This window comes from Pseudonaja textilis, chromosome 3, assembly GCF_049901715.1.
Source record: "Pseudonaja textilis isolate UNSWEBS1 chromosome 3, rPseTex1.2, whole genome shotgun sequence".
Lineage (NCBI taxonomy): Eukaryota > Metazoa > Chordata > Lepidosauria > Squamata > Elapidae > Pseudonaja > Pseudonaja textilis.
In genome coordinates, this window is record NC_141992.1 from 190645218 (window position 1) to 190665749 (window position 20532).

Genomic DNA, 20532 nt, shown 5'->3' on the forward strand with positions numbered 1-20532 from the left:
CATCACGTGATCAAAAGTTGGGGATGTCTTTATAGAGATGGCTGTGTCTTGGGCTCCTGGGATCACCGTTTATGGTTTTTCCAGCGGGCTTCCCACAATCAGAAGCCATCCTCAGCTTACGACCCCAAAGGAGCCCAAAATTTCTGCTGTTGAGCGAGACATTTGCTAACTGAGTTTTGCCCCGTTTGTGACCTTCCTTGTCACCGTATTTAACTGAATCACAGCGGTGGATAAGTTAAGTCACCCGTTTGTTAAGCAAACCTGGTTTTTCCATTGGTTTTGCTTGCCAAAAGGTCATAAAAGAGGCCATGTGACACACACACACACACACACACACACACCCCGGGACGCCGCCACAGTCATAAGTATGAGTCAGCTGCCAAGCGTCTGAATTTTGATCCCATGATCAAGGGGATGCTGCGAAGTTCATAACTGTGAAAAACGGGCATTAGTTGCTTTTTCAGGACCGTTATAACTTTAAACAGTCACTAAATGAACAGTTGTAAGTCGAGGACTACCTGTAAAGTCATTCGGGGGGGGGGGGCCGGCTTCACTTAAGGACCGCATGGTTTACTGGACGACTGCCGTGATTTGCTTAACAATCCTGACACAAAGGTCATTGAAATTGGACACGACAAAAACAACATAGAAATGGCTGGAAAAGATGATAGGAAAGCATGTAGATTTTTAACCCTGAATAATTTTTTTATTCAGTATGATACCAGGTAAACTAGGTAAGAAAAGTATGCATTTAATATTGCACATTTTGACCGCAGCGAGGATTGTATTTGCGCAATTCTGGAAAAATGAAGGAAACACCGCAAGATGAAGAAATAATTAAAAAAAAAATACTAGAGTGGGCAGAAATGGACAGATCGATATTAAGAATTAAACAGAAAGAAGATACGAAATATTATGAAACATGGAATCTATTTTACCAATGGATGGGGAAAAGGGGTAGAGATTAAGAATGTAATATGCGTTGTTAAAAGGGACGTGGTGGCTCAATGGCTAAGACGCTGAGCTTGTAGATCAGAAAGGTGGACAATTCGGCGGTTCAAATCCCTAGCGCCACATAATGGAGCGAGCTCCCGTTACTTGTCCCAGTTTCTGCCAACCTAGCAGTTTGAAAGCACATAAAAATGCAAGTAGAAAAATAGGGACCACTTTGATGGGAAGGTAACAGCGTTCCATGCGCCTTTGGGCGTTTAATCGTGCCGGTCACGTGACCACGGAGACGTCTTCGGACAGCGCTGGCTCTTCCGCTTTTGAAATGGAGATGAGCACCGCCCCCTAGAGGCAGAAACGACTAGTACATATATGCGAGGGGAACCTTTACTTTTACTTATGTATTGTTAAGCAAACTAAATACCTAGGCAACCCAATGTTCATTAAGCATTAATAAATGTAATTAGTAATAATAATAAAAAAAGAAAATGGACATGACTCTCTTAACTGCCTTGCTTAACGAAAGAAATTCTGGCTTCAATTGCTGTCATAAGTCAAGGACTATACTTCGTCTCAATGATTCTAAGTCCTGGAGTAGATCCAGAGATCACCATGCGTAATAGGCTTTTCATAACATCTTTCTCTCTCTCTCTTTTTTTTAATACAGTTTTAGAAAGCTGGCTTGATTTCACCGGAGAATTGGAGCCCCCCGACCCCCTTGCCCGTCTGCCTCAGCTCAAGCGCCGCATTAAACAACTCATCTCCGACATGAGCAAAGTCCAACAAATTGCCACCCTCTGCTCTGTATGACAAAAGGAAAGACGAAGAAATGCACACAGGCAGCTCGGGCTCCGACGATGGGTTTCTTCTGATTGACAAAAAGACTCACAAAAGGGGTACTTTTTTTTTTTTTTTTTACAAAACACAAAAAACCAGAACGCTGTTCCTTACTCTATGCCCTCAATTCTCTCAATAGGTTGAAAACGGCGCATGGTATGATAGGGTTAAGGGGGAAAGAATTCTTCCGCCATAAAGGAAAGATTCGTACTGGTTTGGTCTGAAAAGCAGGGAAATAAAAGCAAGTTGTGTCTTTCTTTCCACCTATGAGGGTTCAGGAAACCTCAAAACCCAGGCATGTTTTCCTACCTTTTCACATGTAATATCTCCCGGAAGAAGCCCACAAAATTGTTAAAAACGTTATTGCAAAAGTAAGCCCACCGGCCAAAGCAATCTGCATTGGAAGATGGAACAAGTTTTTACACAACTTGAGTCTGGACAGTGGAAGAAGGAGATTGGGTCCCAGGTGGTCATTTGAAGATTGAACAAAGGCCTGTTTTCCGTAGTACTATAGAGATCCAGGAAAATGAAAAGAAAAAAAAAATTAAAATTCTAGCTTTTCTTTTCAGGAGAAACTGTTGTTTTTTTTAATGGTAGCCTCTCTATGAATATTTTTTTAAGCCGAGCCTTCCTTGCATATTGAATCTAATGCTCCGTTTTTAGAAACCAAACTGGGAAAGTCATGGTCAAAAGTGCCAAAAAAAAAAGTTTTAAAAAAATAACATTGAAACTGGAGTGTCATTTGAAGGGGGGCTTCCCTTCCCCCTCCCCCCCCCAAACTTCTCATATCGAGTCCTCCATATTGCCAGCATCAACCAGGATTTCTTCAAATCCATATTTGGGCGAGCTACGATTAAAAGTATTGAGGGATATTGTGTCTATAACGGCTGGGTCTGGTCTGCAATACCCACTTTCCTCAGCTGGCTTGAGGAATCCAGAGAACCTCCCAAACACCGGCGACTGGCTATGAAATGGGTCCATTCCCAACCTTTTTACTCTCTGTAACATGAAATGAAAGGAAGTATGAAATGTGAAAGTTGATGCTGTTTTATTCCAGGGAGATAAACCTATGCACGCCAAAAATCTTGGAATAGTTGAGCAATTTGTAAAACATGGCATGGTCTGTATAGCCTCAATCCCAAATATAAGTTAGGAGCTCCCCTTCTCAAAGGGGGTATGGTGCAAATACATTGCCCGTTAAAGGCATTCACTTATGATTTGGCAAATCGTTAACGAAACCAAAGCCTGCCTAGTTAGCTGGGTTTTTTAAATAAAATTCTGGGCCAAGTCCAGTTACTTTTAGTTTATCTGCATTATCGCTGCAGCCAGTGCTATAGTACACCTCTCGAGGTATGCACATATGTCCTTGTGTGCGTGCATAGCATATATTGTGTATGGGCGTGCTCATACACACGTTGCATTCTAGAGACATATTTATAAGTCTAGTTTTCTTACAATAAAAAGAACCTTGGTGACAAAATAATTAAAATGTTACCTTTTAATGAGCTGTTTCTTAAAAAGGGGAGATGGAGAGAGAGAGAGAGAGATGATTAAGAAATAACAATATGTACAGAAATTTGTAAAAATAAAATACTATTTTAAAAGAAATACTAACTCTTCAAGAGAGGCTGCATTATTGAGGGTAGCAAGGGAATATCGAGCCTGAGGCCTCCCAGACTGTTTCAGTGCTGGCAATATGTATAAAAGTGTGAGAACTACATACATGAAGGACAATAAACTTGAACCTCCACAGGATAAGAGTACAAGCCACTGTACATTAAAATGTATTTAAATTTGCAAATACACTGTCTATATGTAAGGTACTGTATGTAAAGCTGTTTATTAAACTATTCTGCATACCGCACCCTCTTTCTGTCTCGTCGATTTGCTTTTTGGAGTGTTGAATAAATCCTGAGCATTTCAACAGGGGCTTTGAGCAGACGTGCTGCCAATTGAGGGCATTGAAGACCACTGTCTGGGGTTTTGGTGGGAAGCAAGAATACACCACAGCAATTAGGCACTTGGATTAAAGTCCTCAGCATGTGACTGTAATGTAAGTTTGCCCATTACCACTGTGGTGGGATTCAAATTTTTTTACTACCAGTTCGGTGGGCATGGCAGGGGAAGTCTCCAGTCAGAAGTGGTATTTGCTGGTTCTCCGAACTACTCAAAATTTCCGCTACCGGTTCTCCAGAACTGGTCAGAACCTGCTGAATACCATCTCTACATTCCCGTCCCAAAATGGTCCTTTTTCCAACCCAATTTTACAGCATTTTTTTTCAGTTTAATATTTTATTGAGTTATAAAATATTGCAAAAAATAAAAATAAATACAAAAGTAAATGGAAAAACAGTGGGGAGGAAGAGGGGGAAGAGAAGTGAGGAAGAACAAGAAAAAAGAAAGAAAAAGAAACATTGACTTCCAACTTTTTTCTGTTGCAGTAAAATAAAGCATCAACATCAAATCACAACTTTTTGCTTTTTTTTTTTTTTCATTATAATCTTGAGCAAGCCATTTCTGTAAAGCTCTATCAATCTACTCGGTAAAACCCAAAATCAAAGTTGCATTCTTTTCCACTTCAAGCACAAAGTTCAGAAGCGGTTTCCAAGTGGAAACAAAAGTATTTATATTCCTTTCTTTAATCAGAGTAGTCCATTTTGCCGTTTTAGGCAACTCCCATCAACTTCCAATTTTACAGCATTTGTTGTGGTGCTCAAGGCAGCCACTGTGGCGGCTTACAATGGGTAGGTCGTAATTCGAGGTAACCCACACCTAGAACTCGTAATCGCTGCGGCTGGTTGGCATCCACATCCCTGAGCAAATCTGCTCACACCGAAAATAATTCCATTTCTCTGCGTGCGTTGCATGGAACAGCTACCTCAAAACAAATATAATAGAGAGAAAGTCAACTTACTAGTTTTACTTGCTCCTTCAGTGTGGTTGTTGGATTTTAGAAGACCCAAACTAGAATTCTTTAAAGAAAGCAAGCAAGCATCCTCTCATTCAGATGTTCATAAATTCTGTAGTTTAAAGCGGGGTTCACATGGTAGCGTACGCTAGTTTTTTTCAAATACTGAGTAAAATTTAACAAGGTTGTGATCTACTTTTATCATTGAACTGTCCAGTCTCCTCATGTATACAGAAGGCCTTGCTCACCATTACACATGCCTTGGTCATCTCCCGTCTAGATTATTGCAATGCAGTCTACATGGGGCGGTCTTTGAAGACCTGGAAACTTCGAACTGATCCAGAATGTGCCAGTGCGCACAGTAATGGGGAACTTTTTTAAGTTTGTCCACGTAATAACGTTTTGCATGAGCTTCCGGTTTCTTTCCAGGTGCAATTCAAGGGGCTGGTCATCGCCTTTACGACCAGGGCTAGTCATAAAAGCACAGATTACCTACAGGACTGCTTCAACATCAACCTGTCCTACCAGGTCAGATAGGGCCTGGCACCAAAGATCAGGTCCGCACACATGAAGATCTAATTAAACCAGAGGTGTCAAAACTCGAGGCCCGTGGGGTGCTTAGATCGGGCCTACGGGGTTGCCCTGGAAACAGTAAAGGACCAGCCTGCTGTGACTACCAGCGAAAACTGAGTTCACGAGGGCCTCCTGCGGCCTTCCGTTTTGGGCTGCAACGGCCTCCTGCAGCCCTCTGCCAGTGAAAATGGCGGGCTCCATTTTTACTGGCAGAAGGCTGCTGCAGGAGGTGAAGCTGCCCAGGCCCACCCTGGCCAGACCCATCCCAGCCATGCCCACTCACACACACACACTCCTGTTATGTCTCCTCTTGGAAATTCAAACGAACAAACACAAAGCAGCCGTTTCACAATCAAATCAAACTGAAGGAAATAACAAGATAACGGCTGGCAGAAACTGTTAGGACTCCCCTTCAAAATTCAAACAAACAGAGAGCTCTTTGCAGTAACGTCCTCATTCAAAATAGTCATTTTGTTCCTGGCGAAAGGCACCAGCTCAGCTGTGTCCTTTTATACCCATTAAGGCAACGTGCTAATTAACTGGCTTGCCCTTCAGATTAACGTTTCCTGGTTCTGACGTCAATCCACGATCTAACATCATCAGAGTCAAAACTCCCCACAGGACCGATCCTTCCAATCACAACACACCCCCGAGGTCAAACAGAACCCTGATGTGGCCTTCAATGAGATGGAGTTTGACGCCCCTGAATTAAACTGATTTATTGCCAATTATGCCTATGGAGAGGAATCTCCTCAACTAACGGTCAGCACCTGGTCCATGAAATTCATGTAAGGGTCCATGGAATTCAAGGGAGGTTGGACTTCACTTGTGACTATGTAGGGATTCTAGACTAATTCAGTGCTGGGATTCAAAAAAATTTTACTACCTGGTTTTGTGGGCGTGGCTTGGGCATAGTGTGGCTTGGGCGTGGCAAGGGGAGAAGACTGTAAAATCTCTGTTCCCACCCCACTCCAGGGGAAGGATACTGTAAAATCCCCATTCCCTCCACACCCCACTAACCTACTTTCCAACTCCATTCTCCTCTGCAAGACAACAAAAGAAGACCCAGCTGATCAGCTGGGACTCAATGGGAGGCAGAGAATAGATGGGGGCAGAGCCAATTAGAGGTGGTATTTGCCAGTTCTCCGAACTACTCAAAATTTCCGCTACCGGTTCTCCAGAACTGGTCAGAACCTGCTGAATACCACCTTTGGACTAACTCGTCCCTCAGGTTTTGTCCCTCTTTTGATATACCGGTAGGTAAATATGTATTTATTGGTCTTAAATGTACACGTACATTTCCTTCAACTGACACCATTTAGTGACTGTTCAAAGTTACAATAACACTGGGGGGAAAAGTGACTTAGGACCATTTTTCACACTTAACAACCATGACAGCATCATGGTCACTTGATCAAAATTCAGATCCCGGCAACTGTCATGTATTTAGGATGGTTACAGTGTCCCACAGTCATTTGATCCCATTTTGTAACCTTGAGACGGTCAATGGGGAAGACAGATTCACTTAACAACCGTGTTACTAATTCAACAGCTGCAGCAATTCGCTTAAGAACTGTGGCAAACTCAAGGTCGTAAAATGGGGCGAAACCCGCTTCACAACGGTCTCGCTTAGCCGTGGAAATTTTTGGATCCCGTTGCGGTCGTAAGTCAAGGACTTCCTTTATACTGTATGCATTTTTTTTTAAAAAAAATCCTACCTCACCTTTCATTGTGTAAAGTCTTTAGAAGGGCAATGGCGAAAGAAAAAGCAAAGCGGGCTGATTGCGTGACCCAACTCGGCTCTTGAAATGGCCTGCGTCACTAATCTCCTTGAGAGCCCAGTCTTCCATTTCATAAGTGAAGGTTGATTTGAGGGGCAGCAGCTATAAAATACTGGCTGAGACCTTCTCCAGAGTGTAGGTTGGAGGCCTTTCCCTCGCGAGGGAGACAGTCCTCCAACATTCCAAAATGAAGTCCTTGCTGTTCATCACCCTTCTTTGCTTTACCCAGAGAGTGCTGGCTAGCATCTTTGGTAAGTAAATAGCATCGCTTTCTTTGCAGGTACCTTACCTTAAGGTGGCTCAGTGGCTAAGACGCTGAGGTTGTCGATCAGAAAGGTCGGCAATTCGACAGTTCGAATCCCTAGCGCTGCGTAACGGAGTGAGCTCCCATTACTTGTTCCCGTTTCTGCCAACCGAGCAGTTTGAAAGCATGTAAAAATGCAAGAAGAAAAATAAGGGCCACGTTAGTAGGAAGGAAACAGGGTTCCGTACAACTTCGGCATTTAGTCATACTGGCCACATAATCACGGAGACGTCTTTGGACAGCGCTGGCTCTTCGGCTTTGTAACAGAGATGAGCACCGCCTCCTAGAGCCGGAAACAACTAGCACATATGTGTGAGGGGAACTTAACGGTTCAGAATACAGAAACCAGGGTGTTAGAGCACAACAGTTCTCCTGAAAACACATTTTCATTTGTGTGTCTTTTCCCAGTCTTTGGGATCAAACCGTGAAAAAGAGCAAAGAGAGGTTAGGAGAGGAGGAAGGGATTTGGTGCCATAACTTTGCCTTCTTCTGAATGTATAGAATATGAGGCTGAAACCCAGCCCCTTCGTCCATGTGAACTTTGGCGGGAGAAGGCCTTTCGTGATGGAGAAGACTACATCCCTCAATGCTCAGAAGACGGACAGTTTAGGTAATGTTGGCACAATTTCCAATTTCTTGGAAGAATGGTTAACCGCTCAGGAGAAAGATGGGGATTTTGGTTCAGCAAATCTGAAGTGTCGTAGTTTGCCTATCGCCATGGCCTCCTAAGCAGAGATGGTATTCAGCAGGTTCTGACTGGTTCTGGCGAACCGGTAGTGGAAATTTTGAGTAGTTCGGAGAACTGGAAAATCCCACCTCTGACTGGCCCCGCTCCCATCTATTCTCTGCCTCCCGAGTCCCAGCTGATCGGCTGGGGCTTCTTTTGTTGCCCTGCAGAAGAGAACGGAGCTGGAAAGCAGGCTAGTAGGGTGGGGAGGGAATGGGATTCTGCAGTAACCTTCATCCAGGAGAGAGGAGGGAATGGAGATTTTACAGTATCCTCCCCTTGCCACACCCATCAAGCCACACCATGCCCACCAAGCCATGGCCACAGAATTGGTAGTAAAAATTTTTGAATCCCACCATTGCTCCTAAGAGGTACCAGATACTGTATAACCAGGGCTAGCTTATGTAATATTGATCCATTAAACCGGGGGTCTCCAGTCTTGGCAACTTTAAAACTTCTGGACTTCAATTTCCAGAATTCCTCAGCCAGCCATACTGGATGGAGAATTCTGCAAGTTGAAGTTCATAAGTCTTAAAGTAGCCAAATTTGGAACCCCTTGCATTAAACTGCTACCTGAGATACTTTTGATCTGGAAATGCCCATAAACAAACCAGTCGGGAATTCTGGGAGTTGAAGTCCACACATTTCAAAGCTGTCGAGGTTGAGAAACACGGATTTAGTTTTTAGGGAAGTTATCAGCTCAAAAAGGCATTGGCTCACTTCCTTCCTTACATCGCCCCCTAAGATCAAAGCAACAGCGAACGAGCTAACATTTGGAAAATAAGTGGTGCTTCTTACAAAGGTTTGTCAATCTTAATACTGTACATGTATAAAAAGCGTAATAATGTTGGAAATCACGTTTTTGTCCACCAGGAACATACAGTGCAATAAAAATGGGGTTTCCTGCTGGTGTGTAGATGAAAAGGGCATTGAGGTCCCAGGGACTAAACAGTCTGGATCGTCTCTGACTTGTAAGTTCCTCCTTGTTGTGAACTTTTGTTTCAAAACACCAAGAATTGTGGTCTGCATCTGTGTTTGTGTATGAGAGAGAGAGACTCACCTCTTGTTTCCTGCATTTAAGATATATTTTGGGACATACAGTGGGATGTTAGACAGAAAATAGTTGATGTATACACAAACATCAGGAGTGGTATTCAGCCGGTTTGGACTGATTCTTGCGTCCAGGTAGTGAAAATTTTGACTGGTTCGGAGAACCGGTAGGGAAAATTTTGACTATCCCTGCCCACCCACCCTTGGTCTTATTTCTCTCCTTTCCTATATTCCGTTGCTTCTTAGCTCAGCTGATTCACGTGGCAGAGCAGATTGCCGCGCCTCAGTTGAGGTAACCCACAACCACCAGCAACCACCGCTGAATAATATCAGGCAGAAAGTTTATTGTTAGTCACCTATATTACAAGAATCTTACTCAATGGGCTACATTTCCTTGGGAATGTTCAGGGATTCTGAAGGAGATCAGGTCATAAAATCAGGCACAACTTACTTAACAACCACCTCGTCCCAATTGCGGTCGCAAGTCAAGATCTCCTTTTAAATGCTTCTTCTAACTCCAAGGGACTTAGCATTTACTATGGTCTTTAAGAAAATATCTTCCTCAGAAAGTGAAATGCTTTTCAAATGTTCAGAGAACATCACTGGTTGATTTAAGAAGAGACTGGACAACCACTTGTCTGGAATAATATAGGGATGGATGCTTGAGCAAAGGCTTGGATTAGAATAATGGTCGCCAACCAGTGGGCCGGGGACCACCGGTGGTTCATGAGAAAATGTTGGTGGTCCACAGAGAAATGTCACCCCCAAAGCACCCCCCAAAGCAATTAATCCAGGCTGCGCGCGAACACAAGGCTTCCATCACATGCATTGCAAACAACATGAGGTAATGTGGGAGGGGGGAAAGGGCGAAGGGGGGAAAACTTTCCCCACTCGCCCCACGCGCTTGGCCTGGCCACCGGGCTGCTTCTTTCTGCTTCTTTCTTCTTCTGGTCTTGGCTGCACGCAAGGAAAGCAGCAAAAGTCTTTCTTTCTCTCCCCCAAACTCCGCCAGAAGTGAGTCTTTGGGACCCTGCAAGGCATCCTGCTCCAAGAGGCTGCACCGGCGTGACAAGTCTCACAAAGACTCAGTTCTGGAGGAGTTTGGGGGAGAGAAAGAAAGATTTCTGCTGCTTCTGCTGCTTTCCTTGCATGAAGCTAAAAGTCTCTCTCCCTCTCTCTCCCCCTGAGAATGGAGCTGGAGATGGTATCCCGCGATCCCAAATGAAGAATGATCGATCGGTAGGGGAATGGGGCGGGGAATTTTCCTGCAGACTTTTTTGGTGATTTTCCCAGGGTCTCTGATCCGCAGGACTTAAAATTATAAGTTTGGTGGTCCCTGAGGCCCAAAAGGTTGGCGACCTCTGCATAGAAGGATCTCCAAAGTCCCTTTCCATCTCTGTTATTCTGTTATTGTAGGGAGCACTGCCAGAGCATACTTGCTTCAAGATACCCTCCCTACCATTTAATACACTTCTTTTCCTCTTTTTTAACCCCCCCCCCTTTCCGTTTTTCTTTTTTTTAATTTCTTCCCCTGAAAAAATACAACCCCAACCCCGGGCCCCCTTATTGTTGGAATTCTTAATTGAAGCAGAATCTTAGGGAGATGTAGAAGGTTATACTTTCGTTTCCCCCCAAATATCCTCCTCTCATCCACCCTCCCCAGAGTTCATGGCAGACTCTCCTTGTATGGTAGCGAAACACGAGCAAGAGCGAGGTGGCAGCTGACCGTACTTCATGTTTCTTCCTGCTGTAGGTTTGTCCTTCTGCCAGCTTCAAAAGCAGCAGATTCTGGTCAGCCGTTACATCAATAGCAGTGAAACTGCCTACATACCACAGTGTCTGGATTCAGGTGACTTTGACCCCATACAGTGTGACTTGGCTGTGGAACAATGCTGGTGCGTGGACGGCGAAGGGATGGAGATTTATGGGACCAGGCAGAAAGGAAAACCAAGGCAATGTAAGTTGTTAGTCAAAACATAATTTGGGCATTTAAACTAGATGTAGTCACGAGAGTTCCTTTCCTACCCAAACTCATCTCCCTAAGGCAGGGGCCCCCAAACTTGGCAACTTTAAGACTTGTGGACTTCAACTCCCAGGATTCTCCATCCAGCAAAGCTTGTGGACTTCAGCTCCCAGGATTCTTCAGCCAGCTTTGCTGGCTGGAGAATCCTGGGAGTTGAAGTCCATAAGTCTTAAAGTTGCCAAGTTTGGGGAGCCCTGCCCTAAGGGGAACATTCCTCCAACTTCAGCTCAAAGATGCCTTGCCAACTGTTAAGTTGAAAACAGCCTGGTTCTACCCTGAAACATTTTGCACATCCATTTCCAAAAAACGCTTTCACAAAAAATAAAGAAGACAGAGTCAAACTGTTCTCCAAAGTGCCTGAGGACAGGGCAGGAAGCAAAGGGTGGAAACTAATCAAGGAGAGAGAGCAACTTAGAATGAAGGAGAACCGGTTTGCAAGGCTTCGGCCGCGGCAGGAATCCGCTATTGTGTGCGGTTTCTGCTGCGCTCACCACTGGAGTGCCCCCGATCCAGCCAGATTTGGGGGCTAATAGTTAGCCCGTAGAGGTAACTGAAGACAGGGGAGATCCAGCAGGGATCCGGGGGAATCGCAACCCCTCTCCTCAGCTGGCTTAACTCCCTTTTCCGAAAGCGGTGGAGCGGCAGTCAGCATTGGCCGCCACAAAGAAGCTTTCATCCGGATAAGAATGTGCAGGAGGAAGCTGAGTAACGCTTGAAGTTTTAAAGAAGAGACTGGATACCCATCTGTCTGAAATGGTATAGGGCTGTGATGGCGAACCTAGGGCATGCGTGACGGAAGCGGCATGCAGAGCCATCTTCGCGGGCACATGAGCCATTGTTGCCCCAGCTCACTTCTACTGCACATGTGTTCACACCTCCCACCAGCCAGCTGATTTTCTGGTATCTGCCATGCATGCGTGGGAGGCGGGGCGAATGTGGGAGATGTGTGCGCATGCGATGCCAAAAAGGTTAGCCATCACTGGGTTTCCCGTCTGAGCAGAGGGTTGGGCTAGAAGACCTCCAAGGTCCCTCCCAACTGTTGTTCTACGTTCTAATGTGAGACTGGTTTACCTTTAATACCCAAAATAGATAAAATAGATTCCTGCCTATTAAGGAGGGGGAAATATTTCTTTCTCTCTTTCAAGGGGGAATGAAAAATTGAAGACTTCTCTAAACAACTTCTGTAATCGACTGATCAAGAATGCAGGTTTCTTTCCTCCAACAAAGCCTAAGAGGCACATTTGAAAGGGGTGATAATATTCAGAGGCTGTCTGTTTTCACAACATGCTAAAACCAAGGCATTTTAAATACCAAGATTGCATTGGCAGAATAATCATCAACCTAATTAGTTGTAACCAGGCTTCCTTTTTCTGGCTTAGTACAATCTTCAGACCAAGTCATTTCAGGGAATTCTTACTTTGAAGTACTGTAAAATGCAGAAAATAGGTTAAGTGTTCTGCAAAAGTAGTTGAAGAGCCGAAGAGCAAAATTCAAAATAGAGTTTTATTATTTCAACTCCCAGTGTCTGTTTTTCCTTCCTTCCTTCCTTCCTTCCTTCCTTCCTTCCTTCCTTCCTTCCTTCCTTCCTTCCTCCTCCCTCCTTTCCTTTCCTTTCCTTTCCTTCCTTCATCCCTCCCTCCCTTCTTCTTTCTTTCCTTCCTTCATCCATCCATCCCTCCTTCCTCCCTTCCTTTCTATTTCCCTCCCTCTCTCCTTTCCTTTCCTTCCTTCTTTCCTCCCTCCCTCCCTTCTTTTCCTCCCTTTCTTCCTTTCCTTTCCTTCCTTCATCCATCCCTCCCTTCTTTCCTTTCTTCATCCATCCCTCCCTCCTTCCCTTCTTTTTTTCCTCCCTCCCATTCTTCTTTTCCTTCCTTTCTTCCTTCCTCCCTCCCTCCCTTCCTCCTTCCTTCCCTTGCCTTCCCTTCCTTCATCCATCCCTCCCCTTCTTCCTTCCTTCCTCTGTCTCTCCTCCTTCCTTCCTTCCTTCCTTCCTTCCTTCCTTCCTTCCTTCCTTCCTTCCTTCCTCTCTCTTCCCTCCCTTTCCTTCCTTTCCTTTCCTTCCTTCTTTCCTCCCTCCCTCTCTTCTTTTCCTTCCTTCCTTTCCTTTTCTTTCCTTTCCTTCCTTCATCTGTCCCTCCCTTCTTCTTTCCTTCCTTCATCCGCCTCTGCCTCCTTCCCTTCCCTTCTTTCTTTTCTTCCTCCCTTCCTTCCTTCCTTCCTTCCTTCCTTCCTTTCCTTCCTTCCTTCCTTCCTTCCTTCCTTCCTTCCCATCATTATCTTTTCAACCTATCAGTCATCCTTTCTCTCCTCAAAGTTAGAGAAGCAGAGTGAGAAATAGATGGAAAAAAACCGACCTGCTTGGTAAAGAGATGAGAATGAGCAATGTATATGGGATGGCGGGGGAAAATCTCTTCTGAAAGTGCTTTGAAAAGTTCTGACAACTGCTTTTCTTAAACAAAGAAGCTGGAATAAAAGCAATATTTTCGCTTGTCAGGTCCAGGCCAGTGTGAGATTCGAGACCGCCGCATTCTGCATGGCATTGGAGAAAAGAGCCCTCCACAATGCTCAACTGATGGAGAATTCCTGCCTGTCCAATGCAAATTTGTCAACACAACCAATAGGATGGTCTTCGATCTCATCCATCATTTTAACAGGTAAAAAGAACTTTTTGCAATGCTCAGTGCTTCGTCCTGCCATTGACGAAGATAGGAAGACATTCTAGCTCTGGTAAAAGCCCCATGAGTTGAGGTAATCTGGACTATCAACGATGATACTTTGGACCACGGATGGAATTCAGCTGGTATGGACCGGTTCGGGTGAACTGGTTGTTACACCGGTTGAATCTCACCACTGGAAAATCTCATATACTGAATTTTCTAATAGCTGGATTTCTCTTTCAGGTTCCCCAAAGCGTTCTTAACATTTAGTTCCTTCCGAAATTTGTTCCCTGAAATCAATGGATACTGTTACTGTGCAGACAGCCTTGGGAGAGAACTAGAAGATACAGGTGAGTCTACCGGCGGGAGTCTCCTAAAAGTGAAAACTTGACACTTTTTGCCTAGCAAAAAGTAAATCTGTTTTGGAAGAAGAAGAGATCCAAGATGTACATCATGCAAGCCATGATCCTCTTCCAGGTTGGGATGAAGCAACACAAGCAAAACTTAAATCCAGACAAAACGTAGGTGCTTTCCATCAGTAGTAAAATGGACTTGAGGTTAGACAACTGTTTGGGTTGGATTGAACACCATCTTGACGTCATTGAATCCTAGATGTTGATTGTGCCAAGGAAAGCATTTTTGTGAGCCAATACATTAATAGCAATAGCACTTAGACTTATATACTGCTTCATAGTGCTTTACAGCACTCTCTGAATTGTTTACAGAGTCAGCCTGTTGCCCACAATAATCTGGGTCCTCATTTTGCTGACCTTGGAAGAATGGAAGGCTGAGTCAACCTTAAGCCGGTGATTCTATGGACCAGATGTTTCCAAATCTTCCAACCTTGCACTATCCCAAAGGCGCTTTTTCAAGAGACAACTGGACCTACTGGTTTTTCTTTGAAGACATTTCGCTTCTCATCCAAGAAACTTCTTCAGCAGAGCTGAAATGAAACATCTTCAAAGAAAAACCAAGAAAGTTCAGTTGCCTCTTGAAAAAACATCTCTGGGACAACCATGACCTGGATGATTGAGAATCTCCATAGACAATCTTGCTGTACTTCTTTGAGTTGTTCCATGCTCTGGCTGGTGTCAGCTTTGATGGTGTCCAGCCACCACGTTTTTGGCGGCTTGGTTCCCTTTTTCCACTAACTCTTTCCAAGCATAATCGCTTTCTCCATAGGATTCCTCCGCATGTCACGGCCAAAATAAGTGAGACCCGGTTTTGTGGCTTTTGCCTTCCAGTGACATGACTGGTGTGATTTCTTCCAGTACTTGCTTGTTAAACCCCTTTGCTGTCCGAAGACATAAATTTATATAAATGCATTTAATATAAGCACGGTCACATTTATTTTTAAAAAAGTTTAGATCTTCTATCCAGTTGACCAGGTTGGTTTATCTTTTAAGCTTGTGAGGATTTAAAATGGAATCTTCCCAACAAAATTGCTTCCTCCACTCGCCCACCCACCCACCCCGCATGATATGGCCAAAGTAAATGAGATGCAGTTTTGTGATTTTTGCCTTCTAGTGTCCGATCTGCTGTTATATCCTCCAGTACTTGCTGGTTGGTCACCTTTGCTGTCCAAGGGACCATTTGATATAACTTAATTAAATGAAGAAAAAAGATTTGAATAGCTGAAGGGCAAACATCTGTTGAAGATGCTCTTCTAAAATGTTCTCTTCTTTCCCAGGTCTGGAAATGTTGCTTGAAAATGTGTACGACACAGTTTTTGCATCGCTGGAACCAGCTCCTACCTTTGCTGAAAGTAGCATGTACAGGATCCTACAGAGACGTTTCCTGGGAGTGCAACTTGCAACAACTGGAAGGTTCAGATGTACGTGTCAAGGTTCTGACTGACAAACTTCTCAAGCAAAGCTTGATTGAGTGCATCATTTTGGCACATATGAAAGCAAAACCAGATTTAGCTATTTCCTCCGCAAGCCCATATAGTTAAAGTATAGATTCTCCCTCCCCTATTAGGCCAGTTCACACTGTCCAATTCTGTTTCTTAATCTTGTTATGAGAAAGTCTTTTTGGCTCTGGCAAACACATGTCCTTGGTTCCCATGGCTGTTGTCTCATTGCCGAGAAAGTACATTCCATTCTTCTTCTCCTTCCCCCCTTGGGTTGTTGTCAAGTTGAGTATTGAAAATGGCTGAAACAGCAAAAGCAAATTTTGAAGCTTGACATTATGTAGCATACAGTTCTGCGGGTTTAGAAAACACAAATCCAAAGAAGGCAAGTCAACATCTACAGACTTACATTCATTTGTTTACTGACCATTAGTAGTCTCAACGGCACCGAAAAAATGATTTATGACTATTTTTTACACTTACAACCATTGCAGCATCCCCACAATCACATGATCAAAATTCGGATGCTTGGCAACTGACCCACATTTATGACGGTTGCGGTGTCCCAGGTCCATGTGAACCCCTTTTGTGACCTTCTGACAATTGAAGTCAATGGGGAAGCCAGAATCAGTTTATAACCGTGTCACTATCTTTAACAACTGCCACTTAACAACTGTGGCAATAAAGGTGGCAAAAGTCATTTAACTAGTGTCATGCTTAGCAATGGGAATTTTGGGCTCAATTGTGGTTGTAAGTCAAGGACTATCTGCATTGTTGCTTGTGAAATGAGATGGTTCTTCTCTCAACTTCTATTCTACCCATAGTAGTTGAACAGAGGATCATTCTTATTTTTATTGATTTATTGTTACATTTATATCATTTTATGTATATATATCTATAATATCTACCTACCTACCTACCTATCTGATCAACAGTAAAAATGCAGAATACAGAGCCCAGCCAAATCAATACCGGTGTAATTAAAATCCTTCAGGAGCCCACTGGTTCGAGTCTTTTTCTTCTGGAATTTTTTCCATTAGACCGTTTTTTCAGGATATTTGCCAGACACCAGAACAAATGTACATGTGAATGAAAACTGGTTCCGTTCTACTTTTCTTTTGAAGGCCCTTCCAAGTGTGAAATAGAGTATTTCACTGCCACTCGTTTTGAGGAGGATTATAAACCATTGTGTGAAGATAATGGTGCCTATAAGCCGATGCAATGTCAATTTAATGGAGAATGTTGGTGTGTCGACAACAGAGGACAGGAGATCCCTGGAACAAGAAGGAGAGGAGAGCAACCAATCTGTGGTAGGTAAAGCCAGAAATATGCTCATCAAGGATTTTCATTCCTAGCTTAATATCAAATATCAATTGCAATGCAATAGCAGTGAATTTCTCATTTCTGAATTCCCCCAAAACATCTAACCCAGGGGTGTCAAACTCAATTCCATTGTGGGCCACATTAGGGTAATGTTTGACCTCAGTGGGTGGCAGGGCAGGGCGCAAGGCCAGGGATGGATATGGCCAACTTGACGTCACTTATGTCATGGGTTCCTGTGGTGGCCCAAAAGCTCTTCCAGAGAAAACAGGCTCCCGAGCTCTGTTTTTGGCTGCGATGGCCTCCGGCAACCCTGGTGCCATAAAAATGGAGCTCAGGAGGGCTGCATGCAGCCCTCCCGAGCTCTGTTTTTGCTGGCAAAGGCACCGCAGACTGGTCCGATGTTTCCAGGGTGGCCCCCTGGACCAGATCTAAGCACTCCACAGGCCAAATCGGCCTGAAAGCCTTGAGTTTGACACTCTTGATCTAACCAATCACAATGATCAAAGATGCTGGACCTTGGACTGATCCAGCAGAGTTATTCTTATGTTCTTAAAATATAGGAAGATAAAGGTTCCCCCCCCGCTCTTCTTCTCATTAGGTTGGTGAGAGTATTGAAACAAAATTCCAAGAAAGGCAAGCTGTTCTATGTAATACAATGCAGATTTTTATTTATGGAATTTTGGGCCATCTTTTGGGGACGAGCTCCGGTTTATATGGTTTTTGAAGAGAACAAAACATATTCAAGGAGGATAGGTTATTAATGGCTGCCAATCTTAAGGTCTCATTATCACCTTGATCACAAGCAATTTACTTTAAATATCAGGTGCTGGGCAGCATCAATGGAAAGAAGTTTCATTGTAGGAGAAGAGCAGACAGAGCGGGGGCAGAGTTAAACGTGTTATCAGTCTAGAATCATTAGAGTCCCACAAATGGTCTAAGTCCAACCCCCCCCCCCTTGGATTCTATTGGCTCTTATCTGATGTCAGTTTAGCACTAGGCCTTAGTTGACTAGATTTTTGTGTATAGGCTCAAATACATCTTCTGTGCTGGAACTTAAGTGATGGTCCTGATTTTTTGGCACCTGACATTGATGCTAGTGAACTTTTTTGAGAAATCTTTCTGGCCACTGTGTGACACCAAATGCTGGTCTCGATGAGTCCTTGGCATGAACCAGTCTCAGGCCTCTTCTTGCATTCTTCATAATAATTAATCTCCTGTTATCTTTTCCTTTCTCTAGACAAGGCGCCCACCTGTGTCTCTGAGAGACTAGTATCTCTGTCCAGGCTTTTCTATGGCCCCGTTGGACATTTCAGTCATAACAATTTGTTTTCTGCTACTCAAGAGCCGGGGAAAATAGTTGGCTCCTCAAGATTTTGTCCCTTTTTATTCAGATACTTTTTTGAGGGTTCCACGGAGCTGCCTTCCATCTCAGAGGGAAACAGCGCCATTCAGCTCTTCACATTTGCAAGTCTCCTTGGTGAAGCAGTTGATGGGATGTTTCCTTCACGAGAACTTGCTCAGGTTGCTCTACGATTTAGCAACAACCCCAAGCGATTCCAAGAAAACCTTTTCGGTGGGATGTTCTTGAAGAATCTGGTCCAGTTTAACTTTACAGGAGCCCTTGGCCCAAACAGCAAATTTAATTTGGACAAGTATTTCCAGCAGGTTGGGATAAGAAGCGGATTCAGTAAACTGGCTGGTCAACTTTTGCAGGGAAGCTCCCAGGAGAAGTTTAATCTGAGCCAATCTCTCATTGACAGTTTTGGTCGAACGGTCAATTTAGAGGACAATCAGAATGCCGTCAAATTCCTTGCTTCTCTTCTTGAAGCCCCAGAGTTTTTCACTTTTCTGCAGCATGTGATTTCTGTCCCAGAAAGTGTCACCAAAGATTTAGGCAATGTGGTGACGATTCTGTTGAAAGCAAGAGACTGCACAGAAGAAGACAATGATGTCTTTGTGCCAGACTGTACTGAAGATGGGAACTACAAGGAGATTCAGTGTAAGAGAGGGGAGTGTTGGTGCGTAGATTTAAGGGGAAAAGAAATCCCCGGATCCAGAGTACGAGGGACAAACCCACGGTGCCCCACAATGTGTGAAAAGCAAAGGGCCAGTTTGCAACTCTTAATTAGAGACCAGCCTGCAGGATCTCAGATATTTGTTCCTTCATGCACCAAAGAAGGCAAATTCCTGCCAGTCCAGTGCCATGGGAAAAACTGTTTCTGTGTCAATTCAGAAGGCGCACCTGTTCCAGGAATAAATACCAATTCTGGAGACCCCATACAATGTAAGTTTCACATGTTCACATGCATTATTGTTTTGGGGTCTTTTTTGTGAGATGTTCCTAATGTTGAGTGATGATGAAAATATGAATACATAGAGCTTAGAATGCAAAGCTAGTCATGGAAGAACTTCATAGAAGTCTGCTAGGTCTAGAAAATATTTAGGCTCTCTCTCCCTGAGAAACCCACTCAAATCCCCAAATTTTGGTTTTTTTAAAAGTGGAAACATTGGTGTTGATTTCTGTAGAACCTGCCTACCAGATGGCAACTTAATGAGAATAGCAGCATATGATCTCCTGGTTAAGAAAATAGAACATTGCTCCTTGCATGAGGTCCCGTATGGCCTACTCATCTTCAAATAACTCTCACTTTTCAGTTTTTAGTGTCCCCAACATATAGCAACAGCATTTAGACTTATATATTACCCCATAATGCTTTATGTCAGAGTCTGAATTCGAGGAGGAAGCCGGACAGCTGACAGAGAATGGGAGTGTGGCTCCATTGGCTGTGGAGGAGGCTGGGGAAGGGCAAAGTCCAGCTGGGCAGAGCAGGGGAGAGATAGAATGAGAGAGTTCAGAGGAAGACCCAAGCCCACCCTCTCTTCATCCTAGGACACGCAGGGAGGAACAGAGAAGAGAGCAATGTGGGTTGCGAGGCTTACAGGGGAGGAAAGGGCCCTGATTCCTTTCATTAGCCACAGCTGGGAAGACAGTTGATAAGAAAGGCAGGCTGAGTATGACAGCTGCTGGGAGCAAATGTGCTCCCAGCATTTATCCTATGTTGTTGTGGCTTGTCTATGTTCCTGGTGTCTTCCCAACCATGTGAGTTTTGCTGTGCCTTCAAGTCTGAAATTTTTGCTCCTGCCCCCACCCCTGCCAAACTAATTACTTCAGTTTGGCTTGTTTGGACTTTAAGTTACAGTTTGTGTTGCTCATGTTTTGGACTTAATTTTCTGTAGTCAGCTATTCCTGGGAGAGTTTGTCTTCAGCCAGAAGGTAACCTGGACATTGGGGGCAAAGTTGGAGATAATAAAGGGACTCTTATTGCCTATCTGACTGTGTTGCCTTTGTGCCGCACCCTGGGTCATCACAGCTTTACAGATCTCTCTGGATGGTTTACAATATCAGCCCATCTCCCCCAACAATCTGGGCCCTCATTTTACCAACTTCAGAAGGATGGAAGGCTGAGTCAACCTTGAGCCCATCAGGATTAAACTCCAAGCTGTGGGCAGAATTAGGCTGCAATACAGTGTTTTAACCAATGTGCCATC

The 20532-nt window shown here is 44.0% G+C and overlaps 2 protein-coding genes across 7 annotated transcripts in view; both read left to right on the forward strand.

Annotated features, from left to right (window-relative positions):
• PHF20L1 (PHD finger protein 20 like 1) overlaps window positions 1-3649 on the forward strand; it is a 58181-nt gene extending 54532 nt beyond the window's left edge. For all 6 annotated transcript variants that reach the window (XM_087931723.1, XM_087931724.1, XM_087931725.1 and 3 more), the window contains one exon: window positions 1616-3649. In XM_087931723.1, coding sequence (XP_087787849.1) covers window positions 1616-1758 — 143 coding nt within the window. In that variant the 3' untranslated portion in view covers window positions 1759-3649. The remainder of the gene's footprint in view (window positions 1-1615) is intronic.
• Window positions 1778-20532, forward strand: part of TG (thyroglobulin) — a 160486-nt gene continuing 141731 nt past the window's right edge. The window contains exons 1-9 of the mRNA XM_087930406.1: window positions 1778-1844; window positions 7853-7961; window positions 8952-9049; window positions 10882-11085; window positions 13646-13805; window positions 14052-14158; window positions 15499-15642; window positions 16785-16970; window positions 18221-19267. Of these exons, the coding sequence (XP_087786532.1) occupies window positions 1778-1844; window positions 7853-7961; window positions 8952-9049; window positions 10882-11085; window positions 13646-13805; window positions 14052-14158; window positions 15499-15642; window positions 16785-16970; window positions 18221-19267 (2122 nt within the window). The remainder of the gene's footprint in view (window positions 1845-7852; window positions 7962-8951; window positions 9050-10881; window positions 11086-13645; window positions 13806-14051; window positions 14159-15498; window positions 15643-16784; window positions 16971-18220; window positions 19268-20532) is intronic.